Source organism: Saccoglossus kowalevskii, chromosome 5 (genome assembly GCF_978046115.1).
Source record: "Saccoglossus kowalevskii chromosome 5, keSacKowa6.1, whole genome shotgun sequence".
NCBI classification, from domain to species: domain Eukaryota; kingdom Metazoa; phylum Hemichordata; class Enteropneusta; family Harrimaniidae; genus Saccoglossus; species Saccoglossus kowalevskii.
The window spans coordinates 20,856,382-20,872,049 of record NC_140645.1 but is presented as its reverse complement, the minus strand read 5'-3'; the positions used below and the strand labels follow the sequence as shown (position 1 = coordinate 20,872,049).

The window sequence follows — 15,668 nt, the reverse complement described above, 5'->3', positions numbered from 1 at the left end:
GGAATCAGATTCGGCTGTTCAAGGGCATACTATACTTAATAGAAATGTAAGTAATTGGGTATGTGCGCATTCACTACACGCTACTTCACGTCTTATTTTTAGAACAGCGCGTAACGGGGCGCGATTTTGCTAAAAGTGACGAGACGCATTTGCCGAATTGTGAGTTCGAATCTCGTATTTCATGTTTATATGTATGTAGTTTTTATGGAATTAAACGCTTTCTGTCGGACAACTCCAGTATGTGTGAATAATTGGGTGGACTTATGCCAATGAATTCGGTTTTCAATATAAACAGCTGCATATAAGTGTAGTGTGTACATTTCTTGTATTACAGGCAACCAGGTACACCTTGTAGCTTGTAGATTTCTGTAAATTTGTTGGGGCAATTATTAGTTTATTTGGTTTTAATTAAATATTAAATAATGTATTGCACAAGGAGGATGCCATATACAGCGAAAAAAACGCAACATGCATTGACTGACCGCGTGGATTGTATTCTTCTATTTTGGTTCGAACACACTTGGTGGATATTGCAACGCAATGCGGGGGTAGATACTTTGAGGCGTCATGGATATAAAGTGAACAAATATATATATGATGACTAATTGTACACGTTTTGTGCAATGTTCTATAGATCTGTTTTAATATTAACATTTTCAAATAAAAGTTAGTCAAATATTTCAAAGTAAGACACTCCAACACATAACAAAATGCTTTGAACATTAGGTACATAACTGTACATAATAAAAAAATGAACATCGTCATGTAATAACTTTCCCAATAATTTAGAATAGGCTTGGTCCTTAAGTTATACATCTGAATACATACATAACAGGGAGTTAAAAAAATGAATGTTCATGGAGACAGTTACACCTTATTCAATTGTTACTTCTAGTTTGTAAAATTACATTACAATAAACAACAACTAACATATAACTTACTATTGACTTACCTTCTTCGTACGGCACATTGATATTTAAATAGTTCATCTGGAATGGTTTGACACAATGAACATATTCTGTCGAACATATTGGATCAAATTTTTCAGTAATTAATTTTATAAACTGATAGACTTTTTCTTTCAATCGGCTTTATATATTACGGAATAAATATTGAATGATGGGCGTATAAATCACAGACGTTTTTATCTATATCCATACATAAGTACGTTATCTGTATAGTAAGAAACACACAACTCAAAAAGCACTGTTGTCAATATAAAATTAACAGTACAAAATACAATCATCTATAAGGGTATTTGGTAAGTGAATATGCTGCATGTTCTTCAAATTTCAATTTCTTTCCGAATTCACACAAAAACGTTCATGTCATTGTTTATAGCGATGAACTGTAGCAGTTATACGTAATGTCTGCATTCATAAGAAGTATTAACATGTTTGGAAAAAGAAGAAAATATTACGCTTTCCATGTACACACTGGTTTGTCTTGAATTTCTGTTCAGTGAATCATACCGAATTCTTCGATAGCATTTCAATTCAATAATCTGTTACAATACACTTTTGTTGCTACCTTTATATCAAACTGTATGTGGTTTGCACCGGCGATATTGAACCTTAGCTGATCTACCTGAATGAACTAACGGAAGTAGCGTTGTCTTAAGATATGCAGTTAAAATCACTTTGCGCAACAAGATTTGCACCATTCAACAAGAGTCTCAATCTAAAAAATATATCAATATACGCATTTAAAACCGTATGCGCTTGCGAGTAAACGAAATGAACCATCCTTACCCACAAGCTTACTGCATGACCCATTTTAATTTTAGAAAAGCATCCTTGCGTTAAAATATATCACACATAAGTCAAAGCTGTAAATGCAAGTGTAGATGTGAAGCACTAACAGGAAATTAACGAGTTATCTGGCGTGTAAAATAGTTCTTACTATGATCTTAGGTTATTTATATTGAAAACGGAATAGACAGATGACCTCTCCCGTGGTTATCCTTCCATCAACTCCTCCAGTTAATATATGCAAAATGATAGTGGGTAATCTAATGGTTAGTCTTTGGCAAGTATTCAATACAGCCAGGTATTTCGGACAAAGGCCATTCTTCGTGTAATCTCTGAAGTGAGAGATACTAGCATACAGAAAACATTAAACACATTTTAACAAACTAGAATTATAGAACATTTGATGTAATACCCGAAACATCAGATTATATTAAAAGTATACTAATGAATACGATTATTTGCTATCATTTTTACACAAAATATTTATTGGTATTATCACCGCTCGTCATTTGTATGAAATCTCACAGTTTTAGCGTCATCTTTAAATTTCAAAAATACGTAGAGTGAGATGTTTATTTTAATGAACCAATTTACTGAATAGTTTTATTCGTTGGGTAAAACATTTCTCAAACTATTACATACGTTTGCATAGATGGATATATGTTTTCTATTATTTAAATCGCGTCGGCAGATATGCATCTGATTACTTCTATGAATTCATATTATTACTTGACCTAAATTTACCAGTTGTTTGTTTCAATGATTGCTTATGGATGGGTAACCAACCGTAACCAAAACATCAATTTTATCTCTTCTTAATTTTCTTTTCGAATTGTATGTGATAAAATCTACTGGCGATCCCGGGTCATTCACTCTCTTCAGAATTGGCCTCGTTGACACATAAACACGATCGCCTACTGTGCGTTCACCTTTCCCTACAATAAATTACGCCCATCCACATAAATATCATTCTACTAAAGATACTAAACATTCTACTAAATTCTACTAAAGATTCCTCACTGGTGTATTACATTTCTTGTATACAGGCAATTACGGTATTGAAGCGTGACTGTTCGCTACCAGTGGGAATTGCAACATTAAAAATTCAGTTTGCACCAATTCGCAATCCTAGTGTAATAACATATAACTAGACGAAAAGTACGACAATCGTGTTTTTCTGCTTTCTAATCCTCAATGATTTAATGATGGGATTTGATCAATAGTATCAATGACCTACATAAGTCGATGCTAGGCAATATAAACATGATGTATAGCCGTCCTATCACCTCACAGTATAGAACTCACCCGTGTTGTATTCCCACCAGACTAAATAACCAATTTAACATAGTTAACGACATTGTGATTGAACTTTGTTTCCTGGAGAAACGATGCCACCAATTCAGGCAAATCGATTTACGTGTGAAAGCAATTTAACAAATAAAAAATAAATATACTATCACGTACACACCATACATATCAATGCACCATGAGCTCGTATCTCTTGGGATGTTGGTATAAGATCTTACCTGTGACAACGTGAAGCCTGTACTATGACGCCTCGAATTATCTGCCCCTGCACTGCGTTGACATATCCACCAAGTGTGTTTCAACCAACATAGACAGACACAAGTCCGCGGTCTGTCATTTACTCGGTATCCATTTTGATACGCATGGTGATTTATGCAGCATTTAATCTCATATTTTTTGTACCATAGACTAATTAATATGTTTAATTAAAAACAAACGAATGATTGCCCCTGGGAATGGACAGAAAACTACAAGCTATTGGTTTAGGTGGTTGTCTGTAATAAATCTACACTTATATGTTGTTTGTATCATTCTAGTACTGATTTAAAAAATAATTATGTGGTGTACATTAAATTACGTAAAATAAATAGCAATGTATATGAAGATGTATATTTTTTGAGGATGAATTTTTGATTACGTCTTGAAAAGTTACACCTAAAATCTGTCTGCACATCTTTCTCAGTAATTATTTGCAATTACCATAACAATCTCTTCTCGCGTAAACTTTTAATATGAAAGGCGCTGTGTATCACTGACTATCACATGTCTATTGCAAATACGATGGTGATGTATACTTATTCGATTGGCGTTGTGCAATTTCCTTTGATCTGTGACTCACTAATCAAAACTTGAACGAAAATCATAAAATGACGTGAATGTCTGTCTAATTTACACGGTTGAAGCAAGTCAAATCCACGCCAGAATAACCGTAGTGATTGATCGCCTTATTTCCACATCACATGGCAGGTGATTAAATAAATAACTTTAAACGCGAAAATGAACGTAGTCGCACTTCTCATGCAAAACTACAGAGTGACGAGAAAAAAACACATTAACTAGCTTATAGGAGCCGATTTTTGATAATAATAAAGTAATAACAGTTTTATTGCAAATTGAAATTCATTTTGCTTTACGAAAAGCAGTATTAAATGTGCTCTTGCACGACATAAAGCAGCCAATAATACGCGCAAAGCAATTACCGAGTCACGCAATGTTGGGTACCTTTCGCAAAACGAAACATACTGCTTGAATTTAAAGTTGGATTAGATCATAAATTAATATAGACGTTTTTACGTTGTTTATAGCCACTTTTTGAATAGTTGTCCCAGAAAAATACATGCATGATCTCCTTTCCGAATTTAACAATTTCATAAACGTCCTTATCTTAGTGTTTTTATTTTCATTTGTATTATGTGAGCAACAGTATAGATACATATGACGACAAGTTTATTGAAATACGCCTGTTGTAATATGACTAGGTGGGAACCAAAATATACAATAATGATGGCACTGTTATAATACTTGCACGGTGTACCTGATATCACCTCGGGATTCTATATGTGCATATTTCGTAAGACAGTTGACTATAAGTAATATATGACGGCCAACTGATATAAATTACCATAAATTTAAAAAGAAACACATCTAGATCTGTGATTTCTTAAACTAACTTCAGTCACGGTTTAACAAACAGGAAATCGTTTCATTTAATTGATTAAATGACGAATGTTGGCAATAAAATAAATGTTTTACCCAGTCAATATACGTACCAGCAACATATATAGCTTGCATACTAAACTCGATATGCAATGATTATTGCAACTAATTTAACTTTATATTCCGGTTATTGCTAAAAAGTATGCTGACATAAATGGTCGATGCTTTAGTGTGTCTTCTATGCGTATACTATAAACTACAAAATTGACACTAATATCGGCGTTCCTACCTCCTATCGTTTGCATAATGTGCTTATAAATATTTCAGTATATATACATGTTTTCATGTTTTGATTATCGGCAAAGATCGCCGATAACACATTCATATGAACTTGCAAGCCATAGTTGTGTTGAAATATATCACATGAGCGATTTCGCGCATTGCGAATATAAATTACAGAAACATTACGAACCCTTAAGCAAGGAATTCCCGAACACAACCATCGTTAGTGTAAACAGGTTACAGGAACACCTCCCCCTAAAGAATCGGCCTAAAAAATAGTGTGATGAACAAAAAAGCTACACAGCCAAGATGACATTACAATCAAAATGCAGAATATATTTTTTCTCACAACTCAGTCAAGTAGTACATGATCAGAAAAACCTACCCAGATCGGAGTGCCCTGGGGAATAATTCACAGGCTTTATAAACATACCTCACCATGGCAGTGGATGTCGTTTGCCAGATTTATATGGATAAGAAAATAACGTACGTTTAACTTCCATTTCGTAGCATATAAGTTGATCAGCATATTAAACATCGCGCCCTGTGAAATAATTTTCGCTGTTTGAAACAAAATGTGAAAATGCTACGTTACCGTCTGTGAATTTGCTTCTTCTAAATCAAGGTAGTACATGCGTTACATTTAGCGAATCGATCAACAACAACTGCTGATTAGTTTTTTCGTTTTCGCCTGACACCGCAAAATGCTAGGAAAGCCTCACGAGCCACGTCACATAATACGACATGTGCTGATAGTTTCTTTGCTTTTATTCCCTGCACAGTTTGATTTACCTTTTCCCCCGCGTAATTATAACATCAGTCTAGATCGGGAAATGACAGAGATAATTGGTAATAAGGTGAAAATTTACTAGACGAAAACTACCTATTCTCTTATAAAGACAATAATATTACACACATACATGGCCAAATATCATCTCCTTGTTCGAATTCCCATCATTTCTGGAACGCTTAGTATTGAAAACAAACTACCAACAATTTAAACCTCAGTCATTACAGTGTGTAGTAACGTCGACTACGTACGATAAAGGTGGTCACAATATACCTGAAACAAAAATACGGGACATTATCATAATATATACAGACCGCCATATTCAGATTTCCTGCGTAACCACTGCTGACATATCATAAAGTTAGTTTATGATAGATTCAGTAATTGGATGTTCGTGTATATACACATTATAACTTTTTAATGAAGGACCAATTATTTGGAGATCTGCGTGATGGGTCTGCATATGCCAATGCCATGCTTCTAACGAGTTCCCGTGTATAATGACGGATCGTTGACATAAAATCTCCATAACCGTCGATAATATTCTAAAGTCCTTAATTACTAAATTCTCGCCACTGAAATTTTCAGAATTGTAAACATACCAGGTTTGCGCCACTTCGAATGTGCTGTTAGTAAGACTCTCACTTCGTATGTTCTGTAGTAAGCCTCTTATCGACTCCTGTAATATTCGTTACGGATTTGAGTTGTTACAGTTCTTGAGTAATCGTATCCGACAGAATCGTGATTTCGAATTCAGATATCCCTCCTGAATCAGTTTATGCAAACATAAAACTGCACACATGGGCTTTGGTTGCCCATATCAATTAGAAACACGTGTTTGCTTGGGTAATTAGAAACTATGCTCTTATCACGTGTAGGCTTGTAAATCGATTATAAGGATGTTGCATTTGCCAAAGTTATTTGCAATCGACGTTTCATAACAATACCGATGAAACATGCATTGTGTTCAGTTTCTTGACAGTCTAAAATAATTTTTTTAAACGTATAATATTTTCTGAATAAATAATGTCCACAATTTTATTTTTGAACTATTTAATAATTTTGAAACTGCTTTTCGAAATATTCCATTGCTGTTGTAGCGGGTTATAGGAAGAGTAGTGGCTGAACAATCCGTTCCTTCCAGTTGTCGTTTAAACGTAGCGTGACAAGGAGTGTTATTTTAATGATACAAAGCGTGGAGAGTAATAACAATTTAAAGATTACGTTATTTCATAAATACGGGTGATGTACAAGGGAAAGATTGAAATTACTGCTTCCATTAAAGTACTAGACACAAATCAGGTATTTTTATTCATTGATGTGTTGTAAGGGTCAAACCGGAATGCCTGTATGAACACAGTATCCGTGGATACAATTAGCATAATTCCCATTCCTAACGCTATTAAAAATGCATATAAATAAGTTTCAAATACGTTTGAACGTTTGTTGATATATTTTATTAAATATAATAATCATTAAACTTTTAAACAGTGAATGGAAGTTAAAAGAGAATTAATAATGGCTTCCCATAACTAATTACGACTGTAATTTAAATAATTGTAAGCGACAACACTCGAACTAATTTAGAACAGACCAGAAGATGTACGATAATATATAAACACTTTGTTTATTGGCCACAACTAAATATACCATCCAGGAAATAAACCCAGTTGAGACAGCTCTGAAAAGTGTACAGTAAAACAAGATGACCATTGTAGATAATATTTGACACAAATATTTAATAAGCAAGCAGGTAACGTGGTCGTAATTTCAGTATATAATGTAGAACAAAGTATTTTGATTGAACCAATAAAAATGCGTTTGGAAAATAAAAGTAGAAATAATAACCTTCTGATGTTACAAGAAATCGATATATCGAATTGATAATACGAACCATAGTAACATATGTATAATGTAAATATTTAATACGTTCGACTTTTTTTCATTTCAATAAGCATGTATAATTACCACAAGCCCAGCTAAGCGCCTGATAGCATCACTGCTCATATCATCTCATGCAGTTGACGCCAGCGACACTATAAATTCAATGCACGACCCCCTCTTTCACGAAGACCCTCGATAAGTCGCGGATTTTGCTTGGATCCCGACACCCGCGACTTAGCGAGGGGCCACTGTATTATATTTTATAATGACACGGTACCTTACTTAGCACCTCATGCATTGCGTCACTGACTATGTATTCAACCTAGACATGCACCCAATACCTATCTTTCATAATATTACACCGTTTATATCGTGCTGAAATCGTTCCTCAATTTTTATTTTCAATAAGAATAAAAAGTAATTTCGCCGTATTTACAATGTCAGAACGAATAGAAAGTAGACCGTCGTTTTAAATTGCCGTAACCAAATAGTGCGTAAGTCCTTGAAATAATAGTTAATAATATTCAGGAAATCGTTCGCGCATATTTAATAGTAATATATCTTTATATACTTATGTCATGTTTTCCGTTCACTCCATTTACTCCCTACTTTCATATATGCCTATTCGTATTTAATTTGAGTTAATTCAATTAAACTAAAATGAACAGAAACCCACTTACATATCTGAAATATAAATGTAATATAGACTACATAGACTACAAAAAAGAACAACAACATAAACATAAACATGATATCATTATATGTATAATAACTTTATAACTGTCACCAGGCGAATATGTCATTAAAAATTGCGCACAACTTAATATTAAAAATGTTTAGAATATTGACGTACTCAAACCGGAATATATTGATGATCTCTTATTTTTGTATACTCAACTCAAAACGATATTATCTTCATATCTAGAGTTTGTCAATTTAAACAGTTGAAAGCATTTCACATCATTCTCTAATTATATTGCTTGTACTTTCAAATGTTCTACAATCAAATTTACACAAATAAACAACAAATAAACTTACAATACATGCTCGGTAAGCTTATTTCATCCGTCTCTTGCGTTCGATAACTTTTCTTCGCATCGCGTACACAAATCATATGGGGTGAGAATACCGCCAAAATTAGCTTGGTGTCATTATATGGAAACTTGTTTGGTTATTATTTAGTCATTATTCGGTTATTTGGTCTTTATTTAAAAATTATTTTGCGCTTATTCCATTATTGTGTTATTACTGCAGCATCGTATTGCTATTGTTTCATTATTTCAACTTTATTTCTTAATTATTTCATTATTGTGTAATTGTTACAATATTATTTTGTCATTGTTTCATAATTTTACAATTGTGTCGTTATTTAGACATTATCTTGACATTCAATTGTTATAAGATTCGGTTATTTTCACGTCCAAATGTCTTGATATTCGGTTCGCTTAACTTGCGATTACCTCAACATTCGGTTCGCTTGACTTGCGATTACCTCAACATTCGATTACCTGACCTACATTAGCTGACCCCGCTATACATGTAGTATTCAATCCATAGTCCCAGGCCGCCTCCGATAAAGCATTGCACAAGATGGCAATGCGGCCTTTGTAAAAATTAGCGGGAATTTCTAAATAATGGTCGTTTCGCCAACATCCATGGAACTAACTGAGGTCGTCAGAGCCTGTTGGTTAGAGAATATTACTTTTCCAAATGCGATGACTGAAGTGAGGAGGAATTATTACACAGTAGATCGTGACACGGATGACACGGTCAATAACCGGCATTTCAGCGGACTTGGTAGTGCCATCACGGTTCTTTTTTTTTAGTAAAAGTTGACCCATGTATCATTCTGATTCTCATTCCCCGGCCTCTCTTATCTTACGTACTTATTGACAGACATATTCCTGTTATGGGCGTGATTTTTTTTTACGTTGAACTTCACTCCGTTATTGTCAAAATGCCGATATACTTGTACGGCTGATTTGTAGCGCGCCATTCATTTCATGGCGCTACGAAATCGGATGTCTTCGTGGTAACAACTTCATTGGCAATGAATTTGTGGGTTTCATTGCCAATAGCAATCACGTCAGTGTCACGACAGTTTTTCGCCAGCCATGCCTCGCATCTGCAGTAATCATAGTTATGCTGTATTCGAGGTTTTCGTAAATGTTGACTTCCGCTCGCAAAGCAGTTTCACAGTTTCAATTTTGTTTTGATTCGATTGCTGTGAATGTCTCCTCCGTCAAATTCCCCCATATATTACTGGCCAAAGTAACTTATTCCGACGGTGTACAAAACCCAATTCTGTAGTTGACTAGTAATTTGCTATTTAGTATCTAGGGGGTCCGGGGGCATGCACAAATTTGAAATCTAGACAATCTAAAACGCTATTTCCTGCATTAGGGGGAAATTTTGCTGACACAAAGGGTTTCCAATTAATTTTGGAGGGGCGACGCCCCAACATTTTCTTCGTGGGGCGACCGCTGCCGCTGCCACTGTGTATGTATGCTATTGAAGAATAAATCGAGGTTGAGTTGTAATTTTCACGTGCCCGTTTCAGTTTCACTGCTAAGAAGATCGACCCCCCCCCACACACACACACACATTCGCGGGTCATAGATTGGAGTTAATTCATATCGTTTTCTAACGAAACTAAACTAAACTATCCTTTTCAGAGCCACCATTATCTTCCCAAAAGAGTGATACCATACCGAAAATTACATAATTTAATTATATTCACACAGAAGTAATAAACTGTCACACATACTCGCCACGACTGACAAATTACTTTGTGTGGAGTATAAACAAGGAAAACATATTTCTGCGTGTTTTTTTCCGTGTCCCTAAATCTTTTGAATGGAATACACGCCCGGGGACTACACACGTTCAAGTATCCAACTTCCCAGCTTACAAAACATGATTAGTATCAGCAATAGTTTCTAGTACTGTCTGGATAATTGCGTATTATTAGTTGACATCAGACATAACCCTGCACAGGATCGTTTGAACAATGTCTCAAATTCCCGAAAGGATATATTCAATCAAGTTGTGATAAATATGAATTGAATATCCATAAGATCTTTTGAAAAATCAGCTAAACAGTTCACCACCACGATTATGGTGAATTGGCGAGTTTTCAACGAAGACGACTGTACGTCTCCTGTCATGAGCTTGCTGGTTCGAATTTATCCACTTTTACAGTGATGAATATTGCGTTCGAGTTGAGTTAATAAGTAATTACAAGCCTGATTTACATTTTTCTTGTTGTGTTTTTGTCAAGGTATTAAATATAAGTGCGTTGGGGAATGGCATAATTATATTGCCTGAGTGAAAGAGGCTGGTGAGACTGTGTCACAATGTGTAATATTTATTTCCAACGCGCGTGGTCGACGCCTCTGATTGAGTTTATTTTGTATTTTTATTTTCGAAATGTAACACTGGCTGCGTTTTTTTTGTTATGTCTCGTAACTGAACGTCCAAGCTGACCTTGTTTTGGCTGTAAGTATCCTATCCACTAAAAAAAAGTTCCCCTGTCCATTTTTTAAAGAAATCTGCCCTGCCCACTGGGGGGGGGTACTGATATTTCCCGCCACCTACAAAAAATAGAAAAAATCCCCTACCCTCAACAAAAATCCCTTGGACCAGCTTTTCCAATGAACAGCTCCATTGGCTGCACCTGATTGTACACAGTCCTGCATGATTGTAATACATTAGTAATGCCGGCGCCAGTTCCAACAAGCTGCCTCGTCATTAGAAACGAATTGTTAATTTCACTTTTCACAGCTTAGACCACAGGGAGCCCAGGAACTATAATAAACTGTACGCGGTACCTATGGGCAAGGGGAGGAGGCGTTATCGGCTGGTATCTAGTGTATTAGATATAGACAAGGGATAAAGGCTCCAGTCAGCTCACATTTTTAAACTGGAAAAAATAGGCGAAAAGAATGAAAACTAAAATCTATAAAAAAATACCAGCTTGAAGAATATTAGTTGCTCTTTCAAATTTCGCTAGTTCACGACACGGTAACGAGTCTTGTGAACGGTTCTTAGCACATTCTGGTCATCACATAATGATCAAGTCCGATCATCTCTCGCGAATTTCACTAGGAGTGCGTCGTGTCAATAACAAGTTTTGCGGCATTTGATATTTCGTCACGACAGGCTCTGACGACCTCAGTCAGTTCCCTCAGAAATTCCCGCTAACTTTTACAAAGGCTACATTGCCATCATGCGCAACGCTTTATCGGAGGCGGCCCGGGACTATGGATTGAATGTATAGCGGGGTCAGCTAATGTAGGTCAGGTAATCGAATGTTGAGGTAATCGCAAGTCAAGCGAACCGAATGTTGAGGTAATCACAAGTCAAGCGAACCGAATGTCAAGACATTTGGACGTGAAAATAACCGAATCTTATGACAATTGATTGTCAAGATAATGTCAAAATAACGACACAATTGTAATAGAATGAAACAATGACAAAATAATATTGTAACAATTACACAATAATGAAATAATTAAGAAATAAAGTTGGAATAATGAAACAATGGCAATAGGATGCTGCAGTAATAACACACTAATGGAATAAGCACAAAATAATGTTTAAATAAAGACCAAATAACCGAATAATGACCGAATAATAACCAAATAAGTTTCCAAATAAAGATCAAACAACTAAACAATGTTCAAATAATGACACCAAGCTAATTTTGGCGGTATTCTCACATAAAACCACTCATGTAGTTTAGTCTTAACCACAATTGTTAAAACAACGACTAGGTGAGTAACTATGAAAATATGAATTACTATAATTGCTTTTCATCTGTTTAATATACATTGATTTTCTCAGTGTACCACGCATTCTGCCCTTTGCTCGTGTGAGTGTTCAATTATTATTACACGTTTACAACTCAGTCCACCCAATCTACAATTCCGTTGTCGGCGACTTTGAGTCGTTCATGCCAACTTGTATACGACGTACCATTTGTTGGTTTCACGTGTGCATGTTACAACTAATAATGTTTTTATTACACATGTCGTCCGACAAGCTGTGAACATGGATGAACACAATGATGAGATGCATGGCATGGTGGGATTGAATTATCATCTGACACTAACTCAGTCTCAAAGTGTGTATTGATATTCTTAGTTTTACAGTCAGTCTTCTTATCATAATGAACTCCTCAGACGAATGATTATACACAACCAGATTCGTTGTTCACAACAGCCGGCTACGCATTTGTCGATCCAGCGTGCATGACAAAACTGCAGGGTACCTGCGAAGCTGCCGGTGCCATGGAACTATTGGCCGATGTCGTCTGTTTGCCAACAGTTAGTAACGTGTTTCGTGTCGCTATAGGCACGTGACCGCGTGATCGGGAGTCTGAACTTCGATCAGTATTGTCCGCCATGCTTGGATGAATCCTCCTTGAAATGCTCCATATTCGACACAGAACCGTATTCTTGTAGGCGTTTCGGAAATTCTCATTGAAACATCCGTATATTATAGGGTTGACCCAGCTGTTTGAGAAATTCAGACATATAGCGGCCAGTCCGAACGCACGAATGTTGATCGTTGGGTGGTCCAAGTTCCCATAGAAAGAATAAAAGTACAGACTATAGAATGGTAACCACAATAAAAAGAACACGATAACAACTATCGAAAGCATCTTTATGGCTCGTTTTTTTCTACCACCGGTTGTACTGGTGGGTTGTTTATCGAACCATAGTTTGTAGATCATAGGTACATATAGACAAATAAGAATACACAGAGGAATCAGGAACAAAACTACGAAATCGCATAAACGGAGCGGTTTAAACAGTGGTTCGTATTTTTTGAGGAAAAAACAGAACGGAATCTCGTGTGTTACGTTCCCAACGTGGTATACGTAAATTTGATACTCCCAAGTAATTGGTATATACAACGCGTACGTAATCGCGCAAGTCCACGCTACAGCTACCATTATAACAGCCTGTGTCCGTGTGATTTTCGGCTTCAAAGGCGTGACGATCGCTCTGAAGCGATCGGCCGCGATAGCTATCAAAGTGAAAACGCTAGATCCCGTACTGGTGAGTTGAATCAATCCATCTATGTTGCATATGACTGGGTTTACCATCAAGTACAACGCTTCCGACCACATGATTAATGACGGGATGTAGTAGGAGCCAACAAGAAGATCCGAGAATGCTAGCGACACGATTAGTATATTAGTCGACGACACCCGCAGCTTTGGTTCAAGAATGACAGCGACGATAACCAGTAAGTTGCCGAAGACAATTAAAAAGATGCAGATACCGTACATCGCGTAAATGACGGCATCGGGGACAAATCCCTCATTAATCACTGTATCAATTGAGTCGCTCACGTTTATGGCAGTTGCGTTGAATACCACCATTTTCCTGCAAGACAATGGCCAATATGTGTTTGGTTAGCTGACTACAACGTGCTGGGAGTAAGTATCATTTGAAAGGTGACACACAACCGAACGCGTGACTAAAATTCCATGTAAAAAATATTACCTCAAATGTGTATCACTGTCTGTATATCTTGTGACGATGCCTGCACATAGACGACCTCCAAAAGCAGCTATGATCACAGCAACCTGCAAGATTATGAGCGGCTACATGAATAATATGTTTTGGAGAACGAAAATATAATGATTATTTCGGTAATTGGTGGATGATATAATACCGCCGTCTATGACTGACACGTGAGTGAAACGACAGAAAGACGTTTTCCCCGTTATCTCAGAAAGGCGTCTTAGTTTGAATTCAAAACCCTCAGCTAGTGCCAAAGATTAAGAAATCAGAGATAACTACCGTCTATAGCACGAATGTAGTCAGCGTAATTGCAGACGTATGTATAGATATGATTTTCCAACCGATGTGGCGAGTATAATCACCGTTAGTCCATATACTTATACAATGTGTACGTTCGGAATACTAATTGGATCTTCAGAATCAAATCCAAACGGTCTCCGAATAACGTGATATGTTTTTGTCGTAGTAAATTTGCAGCATCACGCATATAATGACGTTATATGTGGGATGTTAATATACCCACAACTGTTTGAAATCCGAGAATGCCGTGCTTATGGGCATACCATCGTCATGATAAACGTGACTGAATGTATAATCTAATACACAGAAAAACACGCTGTTACGAAATTTCACTGCTGTAAAAACGAAGCTATTTTATATTCAGAGAGAATTATTCATAATAGAATTGAAAACATATTAATTATAACGAGAGTTTACATTTTCCTCTATTGATCATATCGCTACTTATGTGATCAATTAGAAACAAGTGGGTTGTGGCATCGCAGATACTGAACGCTATTGAGTAATTTGCGCTAATTTGTTAATCATTCAGCCGATGTAGTGTTGTATATTTCGTGAGTTAGTTAGCAACTATTCAATTCAATGGTTTCACTGAGTTTTTCAATTTTATAGTTTGACTACACATCACCTTTGAATTTCATTCAAGTATATATTTTGCTAATCCTAATCGGAACATTTTTGTGCACTTAAATAAACCCACTAATGATGCCGACAGTTTTTTCCTAATATCCGACTCGAAGGCCACTATCAAACATTGGATATATTCGGTGTCACAAAAAAATACCCCCTTGTGATTTGTCCCGGAAAAAGCAGATTTACAAACCATTAAAAGTAATTACATTTTAGACGCGTCCCTACGTGAAGATAAATCTAAAACCCTGGTGATTTTTTTCTAATTGTCGTCCACGGTTTCAAAGTGGTGGTTAAACATACCGTGCTCGCAATTGTACGAGAATATTAGCTCATTTATATCATACGTGCGCATGCGCGGTGAATTCGAGATTATGATTCGTCATCGCCACATACACATTGATTGCAACTAACAATGATTCATGGACATTTTGTAAAGCTTTACAAATCTTAGATATTAAACGTTGTACTGTATCTTTAACTCTTACAATGGTAATGTCACTGGCATATTGACTGCGCGGTACATAATAA

At 36.1% G+C, this 15,668-nt stretch overlaps 1 protein-coding gene across 1 annotated transcript; it reads right to left on the bottom strand.

Moving 5' to 3' along the window:
* Positions 1–12,451: 12,451 nt before the first annotated feature.
* On the bottom strand, positions 12,452–14,062 carry LOC102804225 (neuropeptide FF receptor 2-like). Its single transcript, XM_006812122.3, has one exon. The coding sequence runs from the start codon at positions 14,060–14,062 to the stop codon at positions 12,899–12,901; it is 1,164 nt and encodes a 387-aa protein (XP_006812185.1). The 3' UTR covers positions 12,452–12,898.
* Positions 14,063–15,668: the final 1,606 nt, after the last annotated feature.

Coding starts and splice junctions, on each gene's coding strand:
- LOC102804225 (XM_006812122.3), bottom strand. CDS start 14,062: ATGGTGGTATTCAACGCAACTGCCATAAACGTGAGCGACTCAATTGAT.